Source organism: Anticarsia gemmatalis, chromosome 5, assembly GCF_050436995.1.
Source record: "Anticarsia gemmatalis isolate Benzon Research Colony breed Stoneville strain chromosome 5, ilAntGemm2 primary, whole genome shotgun sequence".
Classification (NCBI taxonomy): Eukaryota; Metazoa; Arthropoda; class Insecta; order Lepidoptera; family Erebidae; genus Anticarsia; species Anticarsia gemmatalis.
The window spans coordinates 7,914,970-7,938,853 of NC_134749.1; the positions used below are offsets into that span (position 1 = coordinate 7,914,970).

At 34.2% G+C, this 23,884-nt stretch overlaps 2 protein-coding genes across 3 annotated transcripts in view; both read left to right on the forward strand.

Moving 5' to 3' along the window:
• The window catches only part of LOC142973031 (uncharacterized), a 91,851-nt gene extending 72,306 nt beyond the window's left edge, over window positions 1-19,545 (forward strand). Inside the window, exons 8-15 of one of the 2 annotated variants that reach the window (XM_076114548.1) lie at window positions 7,009-8,260; window positions 8,334-8,467; window positions 9,730-9,877; window positions 10,449-10,578; window positions 13,361-13,527; window positions 14,421-14,540; window positions 14,613-14,683; window positions 14,788-19,545. In XM_076114548.1, the coding sequence (XP_075970663.1) occupies window positions 7,009-8,260; window positions 8,334-8,467; window positions 9,730-9,877; window positions 10,449-10,578; window positions 13,361-13,527; window positions 14,421-14,540; window positions 14,613-14,683; window positions 14,788-15,469 (2,704 nt within the window). In that variant the 3' untranslated portion in view covers window positions 15,470-19,545. The remainder of the gene's footprint in view (window positions 1-7,008; window positions 8,261-8,333; window positions 8,468-9,729; window positions 9,878-10,448; window positions 10,579-13,360; window positions 13,528-14,420; window positions 14,541-14,612; window positions 14,684-14,787) is intronic. The other variant, XM_076114549.1, reaches the window with a different exon arrangement.
• Window positions 19,546-22,066: 2,521 nt separating this feature from the next.
• On the forward strand, window positions 22,067-23,060 carry LOC142973370 (multiple inositol polyphosphate phosphatase 1-like). The gene is made up of 2 exons (XM_076115024.1): window positions 22,067-22,638; window positions 22,887-23,060. Exons 1-2 carry the CDS (start codon window positions 22,241-22,243, stop codon window positions 23,044-23,046), a joined length of 558 nt encoding a protein of 185 aa, XP_075971139.1. The 5' UTR covers window positions 22,067-22,240; the 3' UTR covers window positions 23,047-23,060.
• Window positions 23,061-23,884: the final 824 nt, after the last annotated feature.

Genomic DNA, 23,884 nt, shown 5'->3' on the forward strand with positions numbered 1-23,884 from the left:
GCTTCGGGTTGCGATCCGTCGCGTTGTGCCGCATTACCACGTGACAGTGACGAGGGTGTTACGACCACCAAATTGCGTAGACACCTTACGCACTTTATACTACCTTTTAAATAGAAGAGTCGTGTAGGTTTGAACCACTTGGGGCCGGCACATTTTTGTATCCGTTTCAATTAACGTATCACTACCGTACCCAACACATGTTTGACCTTTAGACCCAAAACATTCAGTGAGAGGATACGCATTCATAGCACAGTAGTTGAAGACATATTACTTTCGTTTCATTCATACGCTTTATTATCTTTTAGTTATAACATTTAAAACTATCTCAGGCATTATATTCTGAATTCTGCTTAACTTACCATGAATTTAGAATTATTGTTACAATTTTCTTGTAAAGGCTTATTATACCATTTATGCATCTATATTCCACATAATAAACAAATTCCCAGGCAAAATATTATCACGTTTCACGCTACATGGACGAAAAACGAGTAAAAATACAACGTTACACGTGACGTGTCACGTACACGCGTCATATCAGTGGCATTCATATTTCAATTCAAAAGATAAACCACATTGGGGCGAATAAGTGCAAACACGTTCGAAGTGTCGTGACTTCCAGAATCCAATATATGCTGTGACGTTGTGGGGTCAGTGAGTAACAGTAAGTCTACAAACATGTCAGGCCGCAACGTCGGGCGTCGGGCACGACCGACCTGAGGACCAATGGTTTACTGTTTTACTTCTGCATTCGCTTTACAACAGTTTATATCAGTTTCAAAACTTAGAACTTTGTATGTTGAAACTTTTGATTATATAGGGTAGCTGACTTTGGCTTTTGTTTTTACCTGACCCCTGCCATTTAATTTATGAACCTACTCTTATGCCTTCGACCAAGATTCCTTCGGCGTGGGGTTACGGGTGAATTCCTCTCCAGCTAGACTTTTTATTCGGGAATATTTTTCAGCACGAAGCCTTCGCTTCGACAGATTAATTAGTAGTATTAGTAGGTATGTATCTTATTTGCACACATTATCAGGTTAAGTAGATCACTGTTATAGTAGTAGTAGTAATATTATAGTTATTTTTGTTCTCGTGCAATGATATTGATTTAATTAAAGGCGCTTACAGTCACCTCATCAAACATAGAGAGATAAATTCATTGAATTTTGTAAGCTACTTAGATTTATTTATAGTAATTTGCTATTTAATAGTAACACCTGTTAAATCAAAGTTTGCTAAACAACGTTGTTAGAGTTAGCGGCTGTTCTTAACTTAGTAGGATTGCTGTCCAACTAGTTTGTGTGATAGTGTGAGCATCTGACTGGTCAGTCGGACACTCCCGCTTAGTTTTCTATCTTTAGTCTTGTTAAACAACCTTTTTATACAAATACTAGCGCAATGGCACTATTTTGTCCGAGTATAGTAAAATTTTATTATGTGGGAATTTTGATTCCATTAATGTCCTAAAAACCTTGCCCAGACTGTTAAAAAGATATTTAAAAAATAATTATTCATTTTAATTTAGTTGTTCTAAAATTATGCGCGTATATAAATACATTTCGGTTGTAAATTTTTATTCAAATAGATTACAATTATAATAGTGTACCAACATTTTCTTGTGACGTGAGTTTCAATATTTCTCTGTTAACTTTACTTACAAAATAAACTTAATTAAATTAAAATATTTCGCCTACAAATAGTTTATAGCCATTATTGGCTCATCAGATACTTTTAACCACAGGAAATCTTTCTACACAGGCAAGTTGCTGGCAGTAATATTATTTTCTAAAGCCTTATTTCAAATCCGGTTGGGTCCGGGATCTAGTCTAAACGGATTAGGCTGAATATCAGATTTTCAGTGAAACGCCTGTCATTCCACTACCTGAAGACATTTCCGATATTTTAGTGTAACAATTATCGAAATATTTCAGAGTATTTCTTGTAATTTTCGGTACTGATAGTTTCAGGATTATTTATTAATATTCAAACTGAGAATAGATTTTGGTTACGATTAATAAGCATGTACGCCATCCATCTTTATCTATCTATCTATCCATTCTTTTCTACCTTGAAAACTTCGTTGTAAATTATTATAGAAAATTAAAGTCAGAATTTATTTATTTAATTTAATGAATTTAAATTAATGTCACTGTTGCCTGTTATATTTATTTATTTAATTAAAATAATTAACGTTTATAAAATATAGAAAAATATTTTTTCATTATTTTTATGATAATACCAATACTAAATTAAGCCAAATACGCAAGTGAATTTATATGTACCGGCTATTTGCTTTTCAAAACATGGGCTACAGAAAAGCAAAGAAAAAATATATTACTTAAACCAGATCATACCTGTAGTAGTTCTATGTTTCTAGGTGAAACATTCAAGGACCTCTCGTTCTTGACCTCCCTAATATTGGTGTTGGAGGCACACGGGCTAAGGAACGTTATTCAATAACGAACGTGATGGGCATAAGAACTCAAACTCTATTCAGAGATTGCCGTAATGTATCCAGAAAAAGCCCGTAAATGCTCTGGTTTCAGAAATGATAGACGAACCTTGTGTCAAATCAATTCTCTTTATGAATCATGAGGTTACTTTGATACTAATGAAATATTTTATTTGAACAAAGACTCTCGTCTTTTGAGTAAAAATCGCTTTTCTTTTCATTCCATATTGACTTGATTTTTTCTGTAAAAATGTTGTTATGAAAAGTTTAACGTGAATATATCGTATTCTTTATTGCAAGAAGTAACTTGTTCTGTTAATCCTATTTTATCACGTTAGACCTCAAAAACACTCAAAAAAATATTTTTCACCAAACTAGTTTTATCATTATTTATTTACAGTTTTAATAACAATACTAACAAATGCTAAAGAATTACAATAATATATTACATGTTTGTGAAAATCTCTTAGCTTATAATAAGCTCCTAATAGTTTTAACTCGGAACGACAAGTGACAAATAGCGACGTCTTTAGTCACTGGCGTTTAAATTAGTTCGTACTTCTTCCAATTTAAGTCTAAATACCGTACATTCTTTAGGAATTGCGTATCTTTTGAAGCGTTAAACATTTCTGACCCATTTTCTTAGATATTCTGCTCTTGCCATAACAAATCTAGTTTTACAAGTCGGAACACCTTAATTGAAATGTGTTCAACGTCTTTTTCTGGGCTATATAAAATGAATGAAAAAATAAAGTGCACTATATTATAACACAAATAATTTAGACTTGTTCGTTTTATATATGTTTGAAGACAGTAAACTACATTTTCGGTGAACTTTTTTTCTGTAATCAATTAGCAATCGAACCATATTTGATGTATTACATTTCAGCAATCGATCAAAAAGGACTGTACTTTTACATCCACTCTCATAAATCGCTTCAGTCAAGAGCAAAAGGGTTAGGTGTATAAATGATGGATTGAAATGCAAATTCGTGATCGTATTTCGCATTCGTAATTATGATGAAGTGTGGTAACAGGTGGAATGCACGTCTGCCACGCTTCAAACTTTGTTACGATATTTTGCTTCAGCTTGTACGCTTTATATTAGGTACAACATAATTTACAGTCTCATTTCATTTTATGCTATTTCGATTCCTTTATTAGTTAGTCTTGAATTTATTTTGAGAATTATTTATGCTACAGAAGTGGCAAATGTTGTATCTAATCCTTACATTACTTTTTATCTGTATCTACCTAATACAAACAATACAACAACGGTATTACGAATAAACATTAAACATGACCTTATATGATCGTAAATGATCCCATCCCTATGGGCTCGTAATACGCTTGTATTTTGAGTTTCGGTTTTCATTGATTTTAGTCGGAACATGGCAGGCAAAGTATTTAATTATTGAGAAGCGTCCGTTAATTAAAATCGAGCTATCGAACATAACACGAGTTATTCTCCTAACCAGGTCAATGCATTTATTTGATTCTAAAGAATTTCGCTTATTAAACTCGTTTATTAAACTTTATATTAATGCACTCGAATTAGAGATATAGAGCATATCGTATCTAATATTTTTGGGTAAAATCCAACTCGATCACATTATCATAAATCGGTCGGAACTGCACGGTGGCAAATTTTGGCAGACAGCCAGGCTGTGCAGGCTGACTCGACGAAATGATCGCCATCTATTGACATGACTTGACGTAGATAGTTCCCTTTTTAGTTGATACAGAAATTAGGACGGCTAAATAGGTCAGGTCAGTGGTGAATACGATTTTACGCACTCTCGACTTAACAACAATGCTTCCTTTCCCGCAATCATCTTTCTTTTTATTGCTCGTGTTTTCATCATCTCGTTAATACACACACCGCTCTATCAGTATGGTGGCTCTACTTAAACTTGCACACAGTAGTTAAAAGTAGGATCGTGACACCAGCCTTAGCCTTGATCATCTAAAGAGGTGCTCAACGACATTCATCGTTCGACTCCATAAAATTTAACAATTCAAACAATGTACCAATAAGGGTCGAGGGAGAGGGTAAGCTGATCAGACTCTCAATACTTTGAGAATGTTGAGGGTACCGAATATTAGTAGATAAATAATGCCTTTAATTTTAACTTTTTCCGGAACAAAGTTTGTCGGCATGTTGCGGAAAATCCCTTTGGTTTACGCACGAGGAATAATAATGGGTAACAGTCAGCAGCTGCTTGGGGTTTGCGAATGTCATGTTTTGAGCCAACTGGCTGGCGAGACGTCGCGCGGCGGGACGTTTGGCTCCTGTCTTCAAATCCGGGATTAAAGATGAGTGAAACTTTCAACACCCTTAGTCGTCGGAGTTTATCATTTTACTTGCCATAATATATTATGTTTAGGTTAAAGTGTTTAAGTCTCCGTTCAACTTAACAAATGTTTTAATCTACCGTTTAACCTACATCAGCAGTTTTTATTTGTGCAAATCACGGTAATGAGTTAGGTGTTCTGAGATTAAAATAAAAAATAGTATGTTTGTGCGTAGGTGTGGTTTAGAGTATTTATAGCTAACGTTCATTTCAACTAGTAAATTGTTCAATTTGTTCATATCACGTGGGCGACTTTAGAAAATTCGATTAAAAATATAACGGCGAAATATTAAAAACCGCCTGGTAGGAGATTGTAGTGTTATTTTATCATTTTTGGTTAACCGGGCCGGGTTCGTGAGTGGGTATCGGCGGAAAGGTACGGATATTGCAGGTTCACACCCATTTCCTCTCCAAGGAGGACAGAACCATCCAATTTCGTAAGTTAAGTACTTGGGCGGTATATTTTTTCGTATAAATCATATTTTGAGTGAAATTCATACATATTTTTTGTAAGAAATTGATCAGTATCATTTGATATATTATAAATTAGTCATAGAATAATTACCTATGTAAGAATTGTATAATTATATATAACATTATGGAAGAATTGAAATAAAGCGGCTATTTTTGTGAAAATGTAAATTTCACTGTCGAACTTAAATAAATGATTTAAAAAAATAGCTTATAACGTTATACCGAACATACTCATAAATTAAAATAGTGTCCGGATTTTGATAAAATGTGTTTAATTGAAACAAACACTTGATTGTATTTATAGAGCATTGTATTATTTAAACATTGTAATGCTTTTATTGTATTTAATGGTATTTGTAGAAGCGTTCAATAAAATTCGGCTCAATTTAACAGTATAATAGAATACTACAAAATTGAGTGATATTTCATTGAATTATCATTTCCACGATGTCATACATGTACATACAAATTGCTTACGAACTGATGACATCTAAAGATAGTATTAATATCTGTTAATCTTTGTTAAAAGTGCTATAAATTGAATTAGTTTGAAAAACAGTCTCTTGGCAAATTATACTGGAAGCGTTAATCAATTTGCATATAAATAATTTATTAATAGCAACTGAATAACAGAGTCTTAAATGGTTTTATGATCGTCCTCTCATTTTATTTCACTTATCGAGTTTCAACACTTTTTGTCAGCGTTTTGAAATACGTGATCATTCTAACAATAGCAGGAAATTGGATGCTAGAAACTACAAAATAATCTTTGCTGTCTTTTTATGCTTGAAACTTAACTTTTACTTATTTTCTGACTGTTGGAAGGCATTGGAGAAAATGTCAAATCCCCTTTTCACGGACAGATGGTGTCGGATATTGGGACAGACGTTGGGATGAATGGACTTCGGACATATTTATGGACCAGTAGGCACTATAATTATTTTATAAGCAAATATTATACTTACTTTTTCGTAGAATAAACCTCCGTTCGACTATGGTCGGCTATAACAATTTTATACTGAATCTATACTAATATTATAAAGCTGAAGAGTTTGTTTGTTTGAACGCGTTAATCTCAGGAACTACTGGTCCGATTTGAAAAATTCTTTCAGTGTTAGATAGCCTATTTATTGAGGAAGGCTATAGGCTATGTATCATCACGCTACGACCAATAGGATTAAAATTAAAAAAAATACATTAAAATATTTTACAAAAGCGGGGAAAATTACGACCCATTTTCTCTTATGTGGCAAGCGAAGTTGCGCGGGTCAGCTAGTGTGTTATAAAGTTAAATATTCAGAAAAAAACATACCTCATGTATATTGAGAGGATGAAGATGGAACACTTTGCGTTTTTACATTAATTTTATTTCTGTCACAAACGTTCAGTCACACGAACATCGTAAAATCAGTCACGTAAATAGGTCTCATAAAATTTTATAGTAATCACAGTCTACACTTAAAACTAGGGTCAAAATGCCTTAAATATTTGAAGTTCAAGGTTTTATTCCAATGCATGGCAGACTAGTCTAAATAAAATGTATGTCGATAAATATATAATGAAATATATTTTTATAAACTTGCGATATCTTATAACAGCTAAAGTAGGTTAAATTAAAGTACACTGTTTCGTATACACGTTACAAGTAGTTGCAGGTACATAATTATAAATGTTGATAAATCTAATGCCAATGCCACTCCAAAGTAACAATTTGTTTGTTCACAGAGAAACAAGAATGGCTGCCGCGGCAGCTCTAGCGGGCGGCACTGAAAGACCTGAACGATCCCTCATAGCTTCATTTGCACTTTTAAATTTAGTTCCGGGACCCGAAGGAGAAAATATGTGGAGACAAGTAGGTCGTGTTTTAGGTCGTAGTGTCCGACTACATACAATAGTATGGCCAGGTGGTCGACTTGTCGCACATGGCCAGTCTGATGGTGCTCGTACAATATTTCGTATCGTCACAGCTCTAGCCCCGCCGTTTGTAATGGAAGGTGAACTTGACGAGGATGGACAGTGTCTTCGAGGCCTGCCGTGTCATCGCCCTCAAACGTCAGATAGAGATAACCTTACGCTCGCCTTCAACGTATTAGATAGAGAAAGCGACCAAGATGCCGAAGATTTCTTCTTTCCCACACCTAAACCAATATTTTCTAAAATGGATACACATTGCTGTTATGGGCTAGCTATGGATCTCCTAGAAAATATAGCCCAAGAACTGGAATTTGATTTTCATTTATACATAGTGGAAGACGGTTTATATGGATCCAGAAAACTCCTGAAGCCATTCTCTAAATTATTTGACTATAAACGACTATTTAGTGAAAGTCTGCCGCTAAACAATAATTACAAAAATAGCCGATCACCATATCGTACCGGCTTTGATTCATTGGAAGAAGAACCGGACGAAAATTTAGAAATGTTTGACATAGAACCAGATGAAAATTGTGAAAAATGGAATGGGATTGTCGGCGATCTGGTGTCCGGAGCGGCTCATATGTCATTTGCGGCCTTAAGTGTATCTTCAGCTAGAGCAGAAGTAATTGATTATAGTCAACCATATTTTTTCAGTGCGGTATCCGCTCTGTCCGCTCCGAACCAAAAGCCCGACATACCTTTGCTTGCATTCCTGCTACCCTTTTCGCCTGAATTATGGATCGCAATATTTACGTCTCTAAACGTGACTGCCATAGCCGTGGCGATATACGAATGGTTGTCACCCTTTGGTTTGAATCCTTGGGGGCGGCAAAGGTCAAAGAACTTTAGCATATCTAGTGCCCTGTGGGTTATGTGGGGACTATTATGTGGACATTTGGTCGCGTTCAAAGCTCCTAAGAGTTGGCCTAACAAATTCTTAATAAACGTATGGGGCGGTTTTTCTGTGATATTTGTTGCAAGTTACACTGCCAATATTGCCGCCTTGATTGCTGGATTATTTTTTCATAATGCGGTCGATGATTACCAAGGTCGAGATAACGTAAGTGTATTTGCTTGGTTGAATTTATTTCGGTGGCATAGTGCGATCAATACAACATATTGTTAAATTTTAGTGGCTGTCTCTGAAGGTAGGGACGGCTAAATCGTCTGTAGCGGAGTACTACATCCAACGAAATTACCCAGCGTTAGCGCAACATATGCGTCGTTACGCCCTCCAAGACATTGAAGAAGGTATTCAGAGGCTCAGGTAAGATATTATATAAACCTTTCCTACATGTTAGGCGAGTCGTAAACTTGTACATCTGGCTGCAAAGTTAGCATTCAATGTTCGACGTATATGTCATTACAAGTTTAAAAGGTAGTAAGTTGCATATGATCAAGTAAGGAAATATTTTATTATCTTGCTTTATGATACACGGCTTCATGAAAATCATTATTCTTTACTTTTGTCTAAAGGCCATTTATAATCCCAACAGATATGGTTTATAAATAAATGTACGAGAGAGGAGTTTACTTTTGTTAATGTGCTATTTTAATGAAAGTTCTATGATAGACTTGTTCTTTATAAATGGTAAACAACAAGGAGACAAGTATTCTCGGATGGCGTGGACATTTTATTTGAGTTCAATATATAAACAACATCCACTTGAAACTAAACACCTCATTCAGTGCATGGTTTAATAAACAAAAATATTATTCAACTATTTTGCTGTTCAAAATTAATTAAATAATCACGATACATTTATTTTTAGTTTGATATCGTTGAAATATTAATCGAATTCGTTTAACCTCCTGAATCTCTTTAGTAAAACTCGGTCAACGAACACAAATTAATTGAAAATCATATGGAATAAAGCTCATCCGTTAATTAGGTATACAATCCATTGTTAACCCCTTCAGAGGTAATTAGCTTTGAATTGGAGCTTTTAACTCAAATCGAAACATTAAATCTGAATATCGATTAAGCAACCGCGGTAATTTCATTCAAAAAACGCTTTGAATTTTATGAACTCATAAAATTTTCTTGCTCGAAGCTCTCCAATCGTCGCTTAATACCTTTTAGGACACTTATTTTATAGTCAGATTTAGTACCCGCTTCGTATTTCAGCAATTAAGCAAATAAACTGTCACCAGTCAAAACAAAGGGGCACGGTTAAGTCCGGAAAGTGCTCCCAACTTTATTAACTAACTTAAAGCTAGGGGTTGCATTGTGTCACACGAGGGCAGCCTGTATCTTATTCAAAAGTTAAATTAACTGAACGTTTTCCTGAAGAGTGTTTATTTTATTCCATTTCATACTAATTGTGTTAACGTCACATATTCGTATTATTCATTCATCGGAGTTTGTAAATCCGTTCACCCACAGGTTAACGCTTCACGTGTACGAGACGGAGCGTGAGCTCTGTTTACTTGATAAATATTTCTATTGCCCCTGAATATTGTATTGCGATACCACTTTTGGAATTGACTTTCTATGACTGTGGTGAAATTGTTCACTTTTTGTTTCAGAAACGGCACGTTAGACCTTTTAGTAGCTGACACTCCCGTTTTGGATTACTATCGAGCCACTGACCACGGATGTAAACTACAGCGAATAAATGACCATCCACTAGCAGACGCTTATGCTATCGGTATGGCCAAAGGATTTCCTCTAAAGGTATGAAAACTAAAATATAGTTTCATCCGTGTAACTCTTGCCAAAGCCGCATGATGGGTAATGTAAAATTAATGTATTAAATTAAGCTCAGTGTGACTAAGTAGCGTCCCCGAACAAATGTAATGTAGATTTACATGAAATGGAGGACTCATAGGAGGCCTTAGTGGTGGGGGTCGACTCCGGATCTCTGCTCGGAAAGATTGATGGATGACGCACACGAACCTTCTAATGGTGTGATCGATAGCCAGGTGTCATGTAGCTCCAGCTCAACCGATTATACGTCATTTTATCTTGACGTTGTTCAATATACCCCTGAGGTTTACGGGAATCAGTGACATAAATCAACAGATCTGAAACAGAGTTTTTGTTTCGAGCCGTGACACGCTTTCAGATTTTTCCTTTATTTTTGACGCTTTGTTATACAGACAAATCGACGCAGATGTGACGCTATTGTTTTTTTTTTGTAATCGGTCGGGAGTGGTCCGAGTGTTCAGACATTTATAAATGTGTCTACTTGAATATGTTTGCAGCGCATGTGTTTGTTTTTTAAAATCGTTTTCGTTTGTTTTAGGATAGCATATCTGCAGTTATAGCTAAGTACTCGTCTAATGGCTACATGGATATTCTAACTGAAAAGTGGTACGGTGGACTACCTTGTTTCAAACTTAGCCCGGACTATGGAATCCAACCAAAACCACTCGGTAAGCTATAAGTAATAGTTTGATTCATTTCTCAGCTCCCTACTGTAGCAGAAAGTAATAAGAGAAACAAGTTTGTTTGCCTCGAGTTGCCATGAATATTTACATGTCACTTTAAGAAAATCAGCTCTCAATTTAAGATGTTATCTTGGCCGTGAAGCGATGCTAGTTGGAATTGTGTATTACTATTTTAATGTTCATTCGTTACATCTACGTAGTCGGATGGCTCGAGTCTGGCGGAAATTTCATTAGAATTTATCGCCACCCCCGCGTTAATCCAACCCCTCAACGTCGCGCTGTGAAGGGAGAGGTATTACCACCAGTCGACCTAAAAGATTAAACATGGGATTTATCGTTCGAAAAAAATGAGCCGACACCGAGAGTATGTTTATCTCTTATTTGGGATAAACTCACGAAGGCGCGATTAAAAGTAAAGTGACACGCGGGAATTGAGTTATGGAATTTTATAAAGGTGCTTTTCCTTATTGCGTCACCAAGACGGTGCTCGCGGTGGCTGTTTCATTACGAATCCACGTGGTCCTATGAATTATGATCTAATTACTTAATTTTTAAAACGCAATTCCCTTTTATTTTGTTCTCCGAGGTTCGCGGGAGTTTTTTAATTTTGGCTGAAACGGGAAATTAGCACTTTTTTCATGCTTCATCAGGGATAAAGTATTATTCTTATATACATAATAAATACGTTTATCTACGCTACATGTTATACCTAACTATAGGAGTACACTCTATAAAAAACTACAATCTGAAGTAAAAACAAACATTAGAGTAGATTTATTAAATAATACACACCATATCACGGATTATTGTGCTTTAAACACACAACAAAGCCGGTGAACGTGTTATCGACATTTTCATGAAAACATTGTGACGGTTATTGCGTCCACTCATTAATAATATTGGCATTAGAGTGTGTAATTCGTTTGTGAATTACCTCGCCAATTTGAATCCGACAATAGATGACAATTTGGTTATGCCCAATTATGATAGTTCCAATATACGCTAAAGTATGTATTATGCAATATCATATTTAATGCAAGCGTTCAATGGTCCGAATAGTAATAGTCGTGTCACTAATAAATGAGAAATTAATGAATAGGTGTAAACGTGAGTTTTTTTTAGCTTTTAGAGTAGCAATTGCCAATCTTTGGTGTTCCCTATCCCCAAGAGAAAAAGGTGTGAATTTGTTTTGTTCAAGATCTACGAAAATTATTATAAAAATTGAAAATTATGTTAGCTTACCATGGGAATAAGGCGTCTTTCTATCTTATTTCAGAATTATGTTAGTTCCTCAATGCCAGAAATATTTTTGTTCCAGACTGATTCAAATGTTCAAATACTAGACGAGGCAAGACGTACAAAGCATATCTGATAAAGCTATAAAACTTTGTTGCTCTACGCTTGTTCCTAAGTTTTCGTAGGCGCCGTAACAATTTTACAATGAGATAAAGATAGTCGAAGTTGTACAAGTTTCTGTATAAAATTAAATGTATTCTCTTGGGTTTGTACATTGTGTCAAATTTAAGAAAAGTGACTGAAACGTGTGAGCACGAGAACTTTTGCATATCTGCCCATGAAGTTGAACTCGAAATTATTCTTTCATCGTATTTTTATCATTGGTGATAACAGTCAATTACCTTAAAAAGACGAATAACTCAAAAATGTGTTTATTTATTGGAATATTTATTTCAAAATCAAAGCTAAAGATGTATTTTTAGATAAATTCCCATTCGATTTTCTCTTTACAATCATCAATCAATTAAACCTACCCTCTTGGCCACGGTACGACTTCTTTATCTGATAGATTACTTAATGGAGCCCATACATCGTGGTGGACGCAAGTAAATATCGAAAGAACTCATTTGTAATAGCCCAATTTACTGATAACGATCTATGGGGAAATACGAAGACAATCATTTATATAACTGTAATGAAAATAGGTAACGTATAGGTAGTTATTAAATGTCTAGAAGCAATAACAGGCTTGACAAAATCTTTATTTTGAAAGTGACCTATTTTGTCTTACTGAACCTGAATAACACTTTCGAGGCTATCAACAGATAATTAGAGGTACAAATCTACAAGCCTTCTCGAACCTCAAGCACTGAGTTACTCACTCGCTCATTATAATTTAATTAATTTGTCGTAACTTACAAACAAATAACTAAGTGTAGTAGGTAAAGTCTAAAAGTCGTACTTATAACATTTTTGATCTTGTTGAAACCAGTACTAAAGTAAATTACAGTGAATTAGTAGCCCGGAGCATTCCACAGATAAAATGTCTGGCTTAAATCATAATTCGAGGCAAACTTTTACCGTACGTCCTTTAATTAAATAAAAAGCATTTTTTCATGTTGTACTGTACTCTTCATGCCTTATAGAAAGCGTTTCATTGCATAGTAGTAGTATCAAAATGTAATAAAAGTTAATCACTCTTAATGGACGGCTAAGTTTTATACAAAACGTCTCTTTACAAAATCAACGTGACATCTCAAAAACGTTATTTTTGTTATTCGATATCCAACACTATTATTGTTGAATTAAGGTGTTTTTTTCAGAAAGCACGTTAATTACAGTAAACTGAAATTGTAAATATAGATACATACATACATATAATATGTACAATATTTTAGTATTGATCAACGCTTAAATATTCAAAATTGGTCTCTTGTAAAGTTGTTGTTTAACAAATATCACGTTTTTCTTGTAAAGATGCGATGAATGCAGCATATAATATTTTACTAACATAATATTTTTTTTCGTAAAGGTATAGCGGCAGTGGCAGGGGTGTTCATCTTACTCCTAGTTGGCGTAGTCGTGGGATGTCTTATATTGATCCTGGAACATTTGTTTTATAAATACACCCTGCCAGTCCTACGTCATCAACCTAAAGGAACAATATGGAGGAGTAGAAACATTATGTTTTTCAGTCAGGTAAGTTAATAATAAGAGTGATTCCTGGAATATTGTACACGGTACACTGTAGCTCCCATAACACACGAAGGTTTCCCGGAAAATAAGTCGAGCAGGTTTTAGATTTAGATTCTGTTTGAACTGTTCTAATAGTAGCATATGATATCATGTGCGATGAGATGTTGTGTAATTTAAATTTTAACGGTTTGGTATCAGAACTACAAATCGATATTTTATCAAATAATAATATTGATAATAATTTGTTAAGCAACGGCGCAATGGTATAAGGAAAAATTCAAAGTACACGTACACGCTTAATATGATTCCAATGACCTTTAGGATATAATCAAGTTGGCCCAATCTCAGCCGATTTTATCTCTCATTTGTAAAAACTTCAATTGAGTGAGGAAAGCCGAAATCAATAAAACGCTCGTTAATGCCTATACAAGGCTCATTTATTCGAGACATACCTACAATACACTAGCTTTTTCTACGAAACCAGAGTACAAACAAGCCCATTATGTTTTAAGTGTATCGTTAACGGGATAGTGAGTAAAAAGCCCGCCTACATTATGATGTTGTTAATGTTATGAACTTAAAATAATCCGCTTAGCTAAATTGTAATGTGTAATATGATGTTGAGCTTATAAGTCAAAGGCTATCGTAGTCGTAAGTTGGCCGGCGGCGGTGTGCCGCACTTTGAGGGTACTTTGTTTGCCCTACTCAACTGTGAAGCCAAGACGGCTTCTGGTAGGATTATGTCGACCGCGCCGCTGATCAGACCGGCTTTTAACACTGAACGAACGCTTCTCTTTGCACATTGTCTTACTGAGTCGCCTTCCTTACATCTATTGTTGTCTGTCTCATTGTCTTTTTTCAAACTCATTCAGTGTATTGTAAACCTTTTGTTACAGAAACTATACAGATTCATAAACTGCGTGGAGCTTGTTTCACCGCATCATGCGGCTAGAGAACTCGTGAATACAATACGCCAGGGACATTTTACTTCGCTCTTTCAAAAAAGTGTTAAAAGGGTAATGCTTTTTTTAATAAGGATAAGTTAATGTACCTTTTCAGATTACGATAGGAATGTTCGTTTGTTTCAGAAGGAACACGAACAGCGGCGACGTCGCAAAAGTAAAGCTCAACTATATGAAATGATTCAAGCGATAAGAAAGTAAGTTTTGTTTAATTTGGCATAAAACTTGTATGTATATATTCTCATACCTACGTTAGTGTACATGTAAATTTTTAAAATAACCTGTGTAAATTTTTTATTAGGGTACAGCAACGCGACCATTCTTTGGGCTCGATAAAGGAACAAGAACCAGCAGAAACGTCAGAAGCATCTGAGGAGCTCACTGAATCTAAATTTTTGTCCCCATCGCCTGATGTTTCCAATCGTTCGCCACGACAAGGTCGATCACCTAGGCAGCTACGTTCACCAAGAGGTCGAAGAAAAAGATGCAGCCTTGCCGGACTCAATGTGAGGCGATTCAGTACTGATTCTGTACTGGGTTCAGATTCAGTTTCCAATATTTATGAGCGCACAAGTCTTAACATTGGAAGAAGACTAAGTCGTGACGTAAGCTGTTTGACGAGTTCGCCACCCGACATCAACAGTCGCTTGCGCACGCCGTCACCCATGGTGCGGAGAGCTGAAGGCTCATCGACACGATCTTATCAAGACGTCTCTGATAGATCTGAAAACTATCTTAGCACAGATTGCCCCACTTCGCGAGCGAGCGTCGAAATTTTAGTTTCTAATGATGACCAGGACGTTCCTCCGGCCCCGCCGTATCCTCGAGTACCTCCAATGGGAGCGAGGTCAGAACTGTCATTATTATCAGAAGAGGAACTAATAAGATTATGGCGTAGTTCAGAACGTGAAGTGAGGGAGGCGTTGTTGGCAGCACTTCAAGAAAGGAGGGCTAATTTAGATCCTAAACAAGATCCGGGATGAACGGCAGGCTATAATACGCATTTGGAAAGGAATAGGTCTGTGCAGAATCACTTTTCATCTCTCATCGCCGCTCGGCGAGGGAGCGGTAAGGAGTATCGACCAGAATACGCCCGTAGTGGTTGAGTTAGTGCCTTTTTACATTGTTTGATGCGGACACGTCTCTCAGGCGTTAGTTAGTCAATCGGTGTTCATTTTAGTGTCTTGATATTATTATTACATTTGGAAGGCTGCCTTACTTTACATTTAATTACTTCTTCAATATTGGATCTGCGTCAAACAATCTAAATAATGGTACTCGGTAAGTAAGTTAAGTTCGGAGCTGTTAACGTCCATACATTGATATAAGCTTTTTATTAGGCATATTATGTACGAGTAAACACCGTAGAATTGATATTGACGATCGTAAATGTTATTATATGTGAAAGAATATGAAATAGCTATGACCATTATTTGAAGTGCTTTAACCTATAGTCTAGATGGTGATAGATATTTTCATTCTATGAACATTGTTCTTAGTAAACATAGAAGGTTATAAATAAAAGCATTTATAATATCAAATATTTGGATATGATAAAATTGTTTAGAAATTGAAAGTTTACGGTGGCGTTGCGTAACCCGTGAAAAAACCAGTCCTAAGGAATAACGTTCCTAGTTTTATTATAACTTACAAAAAACAGCAGCAGTGAGTGAATTCAGAGCAAATTAAACTTTATTGAAGTTTAAATAGTAGCACAATTACTGCATTATACTCGCGTGTATATAAAAGAAAAATATGTCTGTGTTGTCTCCACGAAATGAACACTGGGAGCTGTCTGTGTAATAAAAAGAAATTAACTAGGGCGGGGGTCTCGAGAAAGCAGTAACGTATGATAAACAATAGTAAGGTGTGGGAGTAAGTAGTATTACAAATAGAAATGTGGTACTGGCTAGGAGTTCTGTTGGTATAGTTAGGTAAGTTATTAAAAGACCTTTTACTAAGTAAGATTGTCCATTGTTCGATCAATACGAAATGGTCCCATCGTCCTAATTTTTATACTTTTCCGATATCGATTTAATAATACTTATCGTTTGTCGACCTGACAGTATTTTTCCATCCATCTTAAAGCATTAAAGTAATGCGTTACCGTAGTTTGATTAATGATTATTCAATATCAAAGCCGTCTCCAAAGAGCGCTCGATTCAACGAGCAAGTTTTGTGAAGCGATTTAGGAAAATAAGCGAAGCGAAAGTGTGGTTAGCCGTGATCGTGGTGAAGTGGGTCTTTGCGGTATCCTTCTACCCTGTCTAAATACAATCTAATTTGTTTAAAACACCTCCTTACGTAATTAATTTCTATTGATTTTTGTATTGTTTTGAGTCGTTCACTAACAACCTTAAAAATTGATATGTCTAAATCTACATGTATTTAATATTTAGAAATATAATTGAAATGATAAACGAAAAACTGCCAAGCATTTCTGTCTAGGTAATAAAATTAGAATTTAAACACTTCTTCCTAGAGTTGCACCCTTGTAGTCTTTAGTTTAGATTTTTCTCTCTCTATCTTTATCTACACATATTTATATGTGTAAATATTTATCCTGTCCTTTCACTGATATTTCATTAACTCTTTTCTAATTGGTAAGTTAACTAACTATACTGAAAAGAATAAGCAATATTTTATAATAAACTTTTATACTAACCCTGGTGTTATTTGAATTTTCTGTTTAATGAATTTGTTTATTCATTCCCAATTTTAAATTATTTATGATTACTCAATTATCGCTTCGTTGTTTCCTAACGTTATCGCACATCACGCATGCAATGTATATTGCTATCATATTCATTTTGTAATATGATTTATCAGCAAATAAAATAAGTTTGCATTCATAGGCTGTAACCAAACAAATAGGTAAACTAGAACACTTTTGAACTACTTAGTGTAGTTCAAAAAGTTATGATTTCTTGTATTTGTATTCTCATTTTTATCTAGTCCGAAATCATGAGAACCATGTAAACAAATACCTCACTAATTTAATAATAAAACAAAATTCTTTATTGAAACTATTCATACTCGTTTTCAGTTTCTAATAAGAATGCCCATAAGTATCAGGATCGCCGCAGTTTTGCGTGCTTTTCATGGCGTGCGAGGGCTAACACAGCTTATTTCACCCCCCTCAATAAATATTGAGCAGCTTAGCAGTTAAATTTTGATTGATAGTTTCATCCTAATCCGTCAATATTCCACTGGAATTAAATAAGCAATGCGACATTTTTCTCTGAGGCTTATGGCCATTCTCACTTGTATAGTGTAATTATCGGTTAGCTTTTCTAGGAGAATAGTTACATTTTTTTCATACATTTGCTGACGCTTCTATCTGATCCGTTCAGTTAAACTGGCTCTTATTTTTCCAATAAAGTTTTTTGAGATGTGTGTAATGTCATGTCATTAACGTCAGCCAACCGTTACAACTCATTGTTGCTCGCAAAATTATTTTTGAGTAACTATCGGTTTTTTTATTAATGTCAGAATTTAATTAAATATTTTTATACTAAGTGAAACAACGAAACTATAATTTGCAGACTATCTACCTATTCCAATTTCGGACCAACATAATAACTTTGTTTGATGTAAAATTAATGGATTAAATCTATTGGATGTGAGTCATCTAGTGATATTTAAAGTCTTATGCATTTCTCTCTCTTAAAAGTAGGTATGTGTAACGTAAAACTAACAGTATGACATTGATTTTAAGTAGTATTAATATTTTATAAGAGATCGCGAAAGGCATGTTTTATGGAACTATTCATATAGATATGAAGAATGTAAGAACAGACATAAAATAACGTACATATATTTTATCTGTTACCGGATGAAACTCATACATTTTGTATTTTTGTGGCTGTTGATATGTTTTTGTTTTTTCTCTTCGACTGTCAGTCTAATCTTCTTATTTCCACCAAACATTTATGAGACTTCGTACAACTATAGAGATAAAAGACAACGGTAACATCAAACAATTATTATAAATCCCCGTCAGTATTCACTATTATGTTCAATACATTTGACTCATATACCGTTAGCCGTCATTAAATATAATTAGATAGATACAAATTAAATGTGGGTTACGCTTATTTTTACAAATAATATGTAATGAAAAATCTATTTAGATTTAGTTTAAAGGTGGTGACTGCGTACAAACTAAATGCTATCTTAATAAATAAAACTAATGGTTTCAGCCGTTTCACTGTGTTTGGATATTCATCGGTAGTTTAGAAATTCCGATAAAGTGTTTTACTATCGCTTAATCCATCAAATATATCCGTTACTGGTGAAACCAGCACTAAACCCTTTTCCCGGTTTGTGGACACAAACTTACCACTTCTGTTTCATTCCCAAGAAATGCTGTCGTTTATTTTATTTTACTAGTTTATTTGTTTTTATATAGCGATCCATTTTTTTGTTCGTCGAAGTTACTCGAATTTTTTTGTTGGTCATTACCAAAATATTACAGTAAATACAATTTTTGAGCTAAAACTTTCCTAGCTAATAATAAAAGTTCGCTGCTTAAGTTAAAATCAAATCTAAGAGATTCAAGAATTATACCACTGGCACTTCTTACTTAAGTATTTTTTTTGTTTAAAATCTGAACATGACGAAAACAATAAAATCAGTTGCCACCTTTATTAAATTTATAGTAATTAATATGGAACGCCAATTTAATATTAGAGACTAATTGAATAGTTATTATCCAATATTTTATCTGTATATTATTGTAAATACGTGAAAGAATTAATAGGTATTATGATAAAATTATTATGATGTGTAATTTGAGCAAAATATTTGTTAATAGGACAGTGATAAGATGTTCAAAACAAATGTTCTAAATTCTGGTATTACTTACTCATTTATATTATAGTTGTCAGACATGATAATTGTTGTTTTTTATTGTGAAATATTAAATTTAAAAGTGTGTTTTATATTTAGTTCACGTTGTACCGTGATTGTCTCGTAGTACGTACTAGGATTACAATGGTTGCTGTCCTATTAATTGACAAATGAAAATTATATACTTAGTTGAGAAAAATAAAATATTTGTGCCAACATCGTTTGTTTTATTTATTTTATAACCGTTATACTATTAATTTCAAGTTTAACTTAATTCGACATACTTAATTCAATTACTCACACTTAATTATGAATTTTCAAAAAGGCTTTTTTAATACCAGCTGTTTGTTAAATACACAATAATTAACACTTGCTTACCTCTAATAAAAAAAATGCTTAAATAAGTATATCTCCATAAGCAAGCAAACGAGATGTTCACAAAAGATTACGTCGCAACTAGTTAAAAAGACGGTAACAGTTCACGTAAAGCTCAAGATGTTGAAAATTTTCGGGACTCGGTTCCCGATAAGGAAAATTTCGATGAAGCGAAGCAACTTTTCGATGAAGGTTATAAGATATTGGTGAGTATAGATCGTAGATTGAAGCAGCCTTTTCGGGAATTATTAGAGCAACTTAAGAAGATTACGCCCCGTTCAATGAATCTAAAGTGCTCTGAACTTAGTGAGAAGCTGTACTCCTTTGAAATAGGAACATCTCTATTGAACAAATTCTAACTTACTAAGTCAAAGTTTTGCTTCATCACAATCTACTTCATTCTTAACAGTCTTTAAGTTTAACCAACCCCTGCGGCAGGCGCCCTAGCTCGCTCTAGCCTATGTTTACTTTCGTAACCTTCCACCGCTCTGACCGACGTCTGGCGGGCACTTTAAAGTTAGAATGGTCTACGTGGAATGATAAGTTACGAGTAGGGATCGATAATTTGGTATTACTTACAAAAGTTTTGTAGGTCTGCCGGGCCTTGGTTTATGTTGTTAAAGTATTAACGTTTCTATACCAGGATTGTAAATGATATTGTTAGGTGACTGTTACTGCTAGCTCTTATTACTCACGACATGATTGACTAATTTCAAAGTTAGCACTCCCTACATGACTACACGGGTCAATAAGACCGCAACAAGCACTTGCCAGGTCATTTAGTTTTATCATTGTAATGTAAAATAGCTGACGTTCTTTACCGCTTCCTGTAGGCAGTCTGCAACGTCTATAGACTGACCTGAAATTTTGTTGACTACAAACAATGAGTTTAGTTTTAACAAAATAATATAAACCACTGTACTAAGTAATTACATAAAATTGTGATTAAATTATTTGACGAGAAGAATTAGAAGTAGCCTTGTCAGCTCTTCTCCAAATTCATTTAATTGACCTAAATGAATAAATTATTTGTTTTTGATTTTTATTTTGTATGACAATGACCTTAATAACGGTAAACGACCTTTATGATGACGTAATTAAATGTGTCCTTATATTGCCCTCCTATTTTGTTACATAAACAAGTGTTTAGTATTTCTAAAGTCGCGACAAACACACGTTTATAATATTTGTGTTCTTGTATATTAAGGTCAAAAAGAATAAAAATATTGTCAGATTTTACTTGCACCTTTTGCAACCAATATCCACTTTATCATACAAAACTAAATATATCATCTAATAATGACTATTTTTAAATGTGTATTTCTTTGTTTATTTTTCTTGAATTCTGCTTCGACTTTGGATTGTTATTGGAATAGTCAATGCAAATATACACACTTTTCAAGCAAGACTTCATACGAAATTGTGCGAGGCGATATAAGGGATTATGTAGTGAAACCGACAAGTAAGTTAAAATTAGCTATTATTTCTCTATCAAGTTTACGTGAATATTTTATTATGCCGAGTTTTTGCTTTTTGTAAATCTATCTAATTTTTCTAACCATTATTATGTTTTGTATGAGCATGTGTGAATTTGCTCCTCACCTTTTACCTCGTTTTTTTATCGTCAGATATAGTTCTGGTAGATGCCGATAGGGGTTTACAACCATTTTCATATACTTTAGTAAATATAATTATTTAGCAATCACATTTTATAGGAGATAAAACAGATGTTTTTTTTAAACTTTCTGATCAAAATATCTTTATTGTTATTCATATATTTTTTCCAAATGTTTTTTTCTAGATTGCGAGACCATCAGCGTTTGGAGCTACGCACGCCACGGAAAAAGAAACCCTGGAGAACGATTTTTAAAGTATATAAAGGATGTTCTGAATTATAAGCAACACATTTTACATAACTACGAGATAGGCAACAAGACACTTTGTGCTCAAGATATCGAAAATTTGAAAAACTGGACTCCAAATAAGTCTTTGCTTAATGAGCCCGCGGAATTAAATGATGAGGGTTATCGAGAGATGGTTGGTATAGCAAGCAGGTTGAAGGAGACATTCCCTAACCTACTGAATGACCTCCACGAAGGTGAATATCTGATCCACCCAGTGTTCGGTAGCCCACTGTTTCAAAGTGCTAAAGGTTATGTTGAAGGTCTCGGAGACAAAAATCTAGTCATGGAACAAGTTCCAGAAGGTCGTGACAATATGACGGTAAGACAAATAGTACGAAATATACAATAATAAGTATATATTTAAGTATTTACAATAAATTATTTTCAGCCACAAATCACCTGTACGAAATATATAAAAGACGTAAGAATGAACCCAAAGCTCTACGACCAAGTAGTTAAATATCAACAAAACCCAGAATATCTCGAGGTAGGTAGTAATGATGATCTAATTCCTAATATCAAGTTTATTCAAGCGTAGACGAAACGATATAAAATTTTCAATCGTTTCAGAGTAAAATTAGAGTTGAAAAGAAGTTGGGAATAAGGACGTCTGACGCCGAACTTATGGGACTTTACGACCTTTGTCGGTACTCTTGGAACGGAATCGCTGATAAGCAGTGTCCATGGTGTGCATTCTTCACAAGTGAAGATTTGAAAATACTCGAATACATTACTGATCAATTTCATTACTACAGGAATGGATATGGAAATAAATATAGTAAATTGTTAGGCGAAATCATATTGGCAGATTTATTTCAACGTTTTGAAGCCGCTAAGGATGGGAAGGGGAAGAAAATCATTGTATACTTCAGTCATGCTACAGCGATGGATATGATGTTCGTCGCGCTCGACTTATTCAAAGATGAACGCCCTCCTACAGGAGCATATCGAGATCCAAACAGAAAATGGAAAACTGCAAAAATATCTACATTTGGTGCAAATCTGTTAGCCGTACTAAATAGGTTTGTATTCGAAATTTTCGATGATTGAGTAAAATTTTTTGAATTTATTTGGTGTCACAGGAAGAGTATATTATTATATTTTAATTTATATTACGTTGTGCATATTAAAGCAAATTAATAACACCTTATGTAATTGGATACTTAAGAAGTAAGTGTTAAGTATCAATTGAATTTTATAAACTTTTGCAAACAAACACGACTTATTTAATTTGTTAAAGTAATGCATAATCATGATTTATTATTTACAGATGTAAAGGTACGGATGACGTTCAAGATTATCACGTAGCATTTTATTTGAACGAAGAGCCGCTGTTAGAATTGTGCAGTCAAGGAGTCTGCTCATGGCAAGAGTTCGAAGATAAATTTAAACCGTTTACTAATACAACTTTAGACTTCTGTGAACAATAAATACATTTCATTTATTTGGTGCAAGTTAAAATCAAACAATCAAAAATTTTAATTAACTAAACTACGCGTGTTTCTCTCTTTTATATAAAAAAATTCGAACAAATAAATTCCGTTACACCTTTGACTTCTATTATTTCGTGTATAAATAAATGTAATGAAAAATACATAAAAAACTACCAAGCATTTAATTATTGTCTATAAATATTATAAGGTAATTATTGAGTTGCCTGTACCAACTGATGGGTTACACTGGAGTCGTTGATATTCATGCCTCTCGTTAAGAAGTTAGTTACCATAACTTATTGGAATTGAAATACCGAAAAAAAATATACAGAAATTGTTTTGACTTTTAATTATTTTACTAAGTAAATTATTTTAAAAGTGTTATTGATTTTCAAATAGCTTAAAGAAATTTTTCATCAGAACATTTGTATAAAACCGTACCTATTTCCGTGGAGGTATGCAGAGACCAAAAATCGCAGCTTACTACGAACCCTACATCTTAATTCAGTAAGTTTGTATTCAAGATTAATAAGAATAGCCCATATTATTATTAGCCGGCTGTTGAAGGCTTCTAAAAAAAATGTGTGATGAATAAACAACATACAGTATTGAACAAAGGACGACCTGTTTAATAACTTGTTTATAACTAATGTTACCCACTAACGCTAAAATCCACGCTTAGAAATCCCTATGAAATAAGCTATTCTTTTTTGTTGCTGACTTCCAGTTGCGAAGCACGCACTTATATTGTTTGGCGTCCTGACTAACTGTTTATTTATAATCGTTTTTATCTACTTCTTATTTCTACGTTCTTGTAAATCTAGTAAAAGAAAGC

Excerpts from the sequence above, each read along its gene's own strand:
- LOC142973370 (XM_076115024.1), top strand. The coding sequence starts at position 22,241 with ATGGGACTTTACGACCTTTGTCGGTACTCTTGGAACGGAATCGCTGAT. Across the intron at positions 22,639-22,886 it reads CTGTTAGCCGTACTAAATAG|ATGTAAAGGTACGGATGACG; the intron begins GTTTGTATTCGA and ends TATTATTTACAG.